The following is a 6,564-nucleotide window of genomic DNA, read 5'->3' on the forward strand; positions in this document are numbered from 1 at the left end:
ATGATCACGTCAACCCCGGGGTACACGCTCCATGGCAATCCTGTAACACAGCCGTACACACTTCACGTCAACCCGGGAAAACAACCGTACACACTCCACGTCAACCCCGCAACACAGCCGTACACACTCCACGTCAACCCCGTAATACAGCCGTACACACTTCACGTCAACCCGGGAACACAGCCGTACACACTCCACGTCAACCCCGCAACACAGCCGTACACACTCCACGTCAACCCCGCAACACAGCCGTACACACTCCACGTCAACCCTGCAACACTGCCGTACACACTCCACGTCAACCCGGGAACACAGCCGTACACACTCCACGTCAACCCTGCAACACAGCCGTACACACTCCACGTCAACCCGGGAACACAGCCGTACACACTCCACGTCAACCCCGCCACACAGCCGTACACACTCCACGTCAACCCTGCAACACTGCCGTACACACTCCACGTCAACCCGGGAACACAGCCGTACACACTCCATGTCAACCCGGGAACACAGCAGTACACACTCCACGTCAACCCTGCAACACAGCAGTACACACTCCACGTCAACCCGGGAACACAGCCGTACACACTCCATGTCAACCCGGGAACACAGCAGTACACACTCCACGTCAACCCTGCAACACAGCCGTACACACTCCACGTCAACCCCGCAACACAGCCGTACACACTCCACGTCAACCCAACAACACAGCCGTACACACTCCATGTCAGCCCGGTAACACAGCAGTACACACTCCATGTCAACCCCGCAACACAGCCGTACACACTCCACGTCAACCCCGGAACACAGCCGTACACACTCCACGTCAACCCCGCAACACAGCCGTACACACTCCATGTAAACCCGGTAACACAGCAGTACACACTCCATGTCAACCCCGCAACACAGCCGTACACACTCCATGTCAGCCCGGTAACACAGCAGTACACACTCCATGTCAACCCCGCAACACAGCCGTACACACTCCATGTCAACCCCGGAACACAGCCGTACACACTCCACGTCAACCCCGCAACACAGCCGTACACACTCCACGTCAACCCCGGAACACAGCCGTACACATTCCACGTCAACCCTGCAACACAGCCGTACACACTCCACGTCAACCCCGCAAAGCACAGCCGTACACACTCCATGTCAACCCCGCAACACAGCAGTACACACTCCACGTCAACCCCGCAACACAGCCGTACACACTCCATGTCAACCCCGCAACACAGCCGTACACACTCCACGTCAACCCCGCAACACAGCCCTACACACTTCACGTCAACCCCGCAACACAGCCGTACACACTCCACGTCAACCCCGCAACACAGCCCTACACACTTCACGTCAACCCCGCAACACAGCCGTACACACTCCACGTCAACCCCGCAACACAGCCGTACACACTCCATGTCAACCCCGCAACACTGCCGTACACACTCCATGTCAACCCCGCAACACAGCAGTACACACTCCACGTCAACCCCGCAACACAGCCGTACACACTCCATGTCAACCCCGCAACACTGCCGTACACACTCCACGTCAACCCCGCAACACAGCCCTACACACTTCACGTCAACCCCGCAACACAGCCGTACACACTCCACGTCAACCCCGCAACACAGCCCTACACACTTCACGTCAACCCCGCAACACAGCAGTACACACTCCACGTCAACCCCGCAACACAGCCGTACACACTCCATGTCAACCCCGCAACACTGCCGTACACACTCCACGTCAACCCAAAAACACAGCCCTACACACTTCACGTCAACCCTGAAACACAGCCGTACACCCTCAACGTCAACCCGCCACACAGCCGTACACACTCAACTGCAACCCAAAAACACAGCCCTACACACTTCACGTCAACCCTGAAACACAGCCGTACACCCTCAACGTCAACCCCGGAACACAGCCGTACACACTCCACATCAACCCCCCAACACAGCCGTACACGCTCCACGTCAACCCTGAAACACAGCCGTACACCCTCAACGTCAACCCCGGAACACAGCCGTACACGCTCCACGTCAACCCTGAAACACAGCCGTACACCCTCAACGTCAACCCCGGAACACAGCCGTACACGCTCCACGTCAACCCCACAACACAGCCGTACACCCTCAACGTCAACCCCGGAACACAGCCGTACACGCTCCACGTCAACCCTGAAACACAGCCGTACACGCTCCACGTCAACCCCACAACACAGCCGTACACGCTCCACGTCAACCCTGCAACACTTACAACCCTCATAGCACCCTATTGCTCCTCGTGAGGGGCGACTAAATTGGACTGGATGGTCGGTGACTTGTTTCGTTGCGTGTCATCGTACCCGATCCGTGGCAGGCGTTAGCTCGTAATATGAACCATTGGTTTGTCTGGTCCCGAGTCGAGTATTTACATGCCTGTGATTGTACAACACACCAACAAACAAACAATCCTTCGCCTATACCTCTCAGTGTACCTGTATCATGTTTGCATCTTATCTACAACGCACACATCTCTCTCTCTCTCTCTCTCTCTCTCTCTCTCTCTCTCACACACACACACACACACATATATATATATATACACACACACACGCACACATTCACATACCCACTCGCAGACAACACTCTCTCACACACAAAGACACTCACACAGTCTCTCTCTCTCTCACACACAGACACTCTCTCACACACAGACACTCACAGTCTCTCTCACACACACAGACACTCACACAATTTCTCTCTCTCACACACATACACTCACAGTCTCTCTCTCACACACACCGATACTCACAGTCTCTCTCTCTCTCTCTCACACACAGACGCTCACAGTCTCTCTCTCTCACACACACACACAGACACACTCAGTCTCTCTCTCACACACAGACACTCACAGTCTCTCTCTCACACACAGACACTCACTCAGTCTCTCTCTCACACACAGACACTCACAGTCTCTCTCTCTCTCACACACATACACTCACACAGTCTCTCTCTCTCACACACAAAGACACTCACACAGTCTCTCTCTCTCACACACAGACACTCACAGTCTCTCTCTCACACACAGACACTCACAGTCTCTCTCTCTCACACACACAGACACTCACAGTCTCTCTCTCTCACACAGAGACACTCACACAGTCTCTCTCTCACACACACAGGCACTCAGTCTCTCTCTCACACACAGACAAGCACACAGTCTCTCTCTCTCTCACACACACACAGTCTCTCTCTCACACACACACGCACGCACGCTCTCTCTCTCTCTCTCACACACACACACACACACACACACACACACACACACACTTTTTCGAACTCCATGAATATCACCGCGGCGTATCGTGTTGGGTGTACACACACAGTATTCCCACCCTTGTCAGTACCACCCGTCCGCTTAATCAACCCCTCCCGCCTCCATCTTCCCGATTATATCGTGGTACCCGCAAAGCCTCTCAGAACTCGCCTCACGTCCCCGCACTGTCTCCTCACGAGGGAGCGGATACCCTGCCCTGTAGTGCACATTTTACACTGCATTGAATAATTGATTATCCATGTCATAAACATCCCGGCGGTCGACACAGTGTCGACATGCCTCGGGGAGCCCGCACTCCACGCAGCACGCGCTATGACGTCACTGTTTAAAGTTATCGACTTTAATTGTGATGAGTTGGCAGTATTTTTCAGCATCTGCAGTCAGGCATACTGTAGCCTCGATGTTATCTTTATTAACGACAACACAATAGCAACACCGCCCGCGTATTTGTGACAGATGGTTGGATACGTCCCAAAACATTTGCAAGGGAATGAGCAATAATTCCTTTTTAACTCAACTTCTATGAATATTAGATTTATGAAACGCGCGAAGCATGCAACACACCAGATTGTAGACACAGAGGTACCCGGTGAAGCCAAAAAAACCCTTTCTTTCTGTTACTGTTTCATGTCTAATTTAACAGCACTAGGCAAAAAAACAACAACCAACAACAAAAAACATACTGTAAGACGTTCCCAAATCTAAAGAACCCACCTTACGATTATGATGAGAATGAAGACAGGGAGATTTACAAAGAGTGAGTGAGTGAGTTGGGTTTAACGCCGCTTTTAACAGTATTCCAGTTATATCACGGCGTGTCAGCTTAATGTGGGAGGAAAGCCCGAAGTGATGCAGGTCTCAGACGTTTACCACTTCGGTGAAACCCACTAGCACGGGTATGGTGCTGACAAACCTAGAAACATAATTGGGGCGAACCGGGATTCGAACCCACAATCATAGGTTTCTGGCGTGCCCAAGTGACGCAACTCTGCACAGCGAATCGCGGCGCCTTAGACGACTGGGCCACCCGTGCCCCCCATTTCCAAAGAGGAGAGTGAGGGAGTATGGTTTTACGCCGCTTTTAGCAATATCAAGGCGAGGGACACCAGAAATGGGGTCCACAGATTGTATTAATATGGAGAATCGAACCTGGGTCTCAAGCGTGACGAGCGAACACTTTAACTACTAGCCTTCCCCACAAATCCCCAAAGAGTGAGTGAGTATGGTTTTACGCCGCTTTTAGCAATATTCCAGCAACATCACGGCGGGGGACACCAGAAATGAGCTTCACACATTGTACCCATGTCGGGAATCGAACCCGGATCTTCTGCGTGACGAGCGAACGCTTTACCCACTAGCCTACACTCAGCTACTTAGCAACGACATGCACCATGATTGAGTTGGTACGGAATGCGCAGCTTTAAACAAAACTTCAGTGGTGGGCTTCACACTATACCCATACGAAGAATCGAACCCGTGTCTTCTGAGTGGCAAGAGGCCCCTTTAACCACTTCGTCCAAGTATAAAGTCGACAATGATGTCCTTTATTTCAATTGAACCCCCGTGAAGATCCGGGGTCTTCAGCAACCCATGCTTACCGTAAAAGGCGACTAACGGTGACATGCATCAACCAAGTCAGCGAGCCTGACCACCCGGGTCAGGCTCGCTGACTTGGTTGATGCATGTCATCGCATCCCAATTGCGTAGATCGATGCTCATGATATCAATCACTGGATTGTCTGGTCCAGACTCGATTATTTACGGACCGCCATCATATAGCTGTAATATTGCTGAGTGCGGCGTTAAACAACAACCAACCAACCAATTGAACCTTATTAAAACCTTGGATGGATAGAATGAAAAATTAAGGATATTTAAACTGGCCACACATAAGAATGGGCACATCGGTATTTCTCTTGAATCTTAAAAACGAAGTTCAGAATCAAACCCAGACCAGAGCCCTGAGTGGGCTATCGGCATGCCTTCTCTACAGGAGTGTGCAACGTGAAGGCTTCCTATCGACAACGTGTTATAATCTCAGCTGAATAACGCCTGGCTACCATTCGAGCGGAGCTGACCTTGTCGGCAGAGGTCATCTGCGCGTGTCAAGGAAGACACGTGATTGGACCGCATGACGTGTATTTGCATCTGTGACGTAACACACTCATTGATTTTTACGGAATCAATTTGGAGCCGTCAGATTTCTTTGAGTTTGCTTTAGAAGGCAAACATTACAGCTACCGATAGCCTTTGATTGTGCACTGCCGGCAAGAGCGGGAGACGGTGTTGCGGGGACGTTGATGTCGTCTCCCTTCTCATCCCCCGTACTCGTCTGCTGGGACTACGGAATGACAGAACTTTATTCCATGAATAATTGGTTGTTCCAGATTTGCTCATAGATAAAATTATAATTTAGTTGTTAATGAAACTCTTTCACAATGACAAATGAGTATATGTGAAGTGGTTCTACTTTCACCGTTCGGCAATTTTTTATAAGAGATTATAGAAAGCTCATGGAGGGGGTATATTGATTGATTTGGGGATCAATTTCATCTTCATCAGTTCGCTAAACAGTGAAAGCTCTTTCTAAAGTTTCCCAATGAATGCGACTAAATCATTAGCATCTCCATTGAAGGAATGAACTTTGACAAATGATGAGAAATATTGGGATGAACTTCCATCTTTTAGATATTCTCTTATTCTCATAACACAGTCTCGCAGCTAATACCAAGTAAGAAGGATTACGCCCCCTTGAACAGCTTGTATTCTGTACGGGTGTCACTGCATGCCCGCTCAATGTGGGAGGAAATCCCGAAGTGCACTTGATCACCTGTGTGGCCCTGACCAGGGATCAGACGTTGAGAACTGTCATCGAAGGAAAGCTCTTTAAACCACATTGGTGAACAACTGACACCACTTTGGTCAACAACTGACACCACTTTGGTTAACAACTGACACCACTTTATTCAACAACTGATGGTTAACAATTGACACAACTTTGGTAAACACCTGACACCACTTTGGTCAGCAACTAAACACCACTTTGGTCAACAGCTGACACATATTTGGTCAACAACTGGCACCACTTTGGTCAACAGCTGACACCACTTTGGTCAACAACTGACAGCAATTTGGTCAGCAACTGACACCACTTTGGTCAACAACTGACACCACTTTGGTCAGCAACTGACACCACTTTGGTCAACAGCTGATACTACTTTGGTCTACAACTGATGG

General features: G+C 50.4%; 1 protein-coding gene across 1 annotated transcript; it reads left to right on the forward strand.

Annotated features, from left to right (window-relative positions):
* LOC124110493 (dynein heavy chain-like) lies at positions 1–2,296 on the forward strand. The gene is made up of 3 exons (XM_048388190.1): positions 1–1,122; positions 1,209–1,817; positions 1,901–2,296. Exons 1-3 carry the CDS (start codon positions 1–3, stop codon positions 2,294–2,296), a joined length of 2,127 nt encoding a protein of 708 aa, XP_048244147.1.
* The last annotated feature ends 4,268 nt before the right edge of the window (positions 2,297–6,564 follow it).

The sequence above is a fragment of the Haliotis rufescens genome, unplaced genomic scaffold, assembly GCF_023055435.1.
Source record: "Haliotis rufescens isolate VD_foot unplaced genomic scaffold, xgHalRufe1.0.p SCAF_7, whole genome shotgun sequence".
NCBI classification, from domain to species: Eukaryota; Metazoa; Mollusca; class Gastropoda; order Lepetellida; family Haliotidae; genus Haliotis; species Haliotis rufescens.

What these genes read in the sequence shown, in the direction of transcription:
- LOC124110493 (XM_048388190.1), top strand. Translation starts at nt 1, where the DNA reads ATGATCACGTCAACCCCGGGGTACACGCTCCATGGCAATCCTGTAACA. An exon ending in CACAGCCGTACACACTCCAC is followed by an intron (nt 1,123 to 1,208) that starts GTCAACCCCGCA and finishes CCCGCAACACAG; the next exon opens with CCGTACACACTCCATGTCAA. An exon ending in CACAGCCGTACACCCTCAAC is followed by an intron (nt 1,818 to 1,900) that starts GTCAACCCGCCA and finishes CCTGAAACACAG; the next exon opens with CCGTACACCCTCAACGTCAA.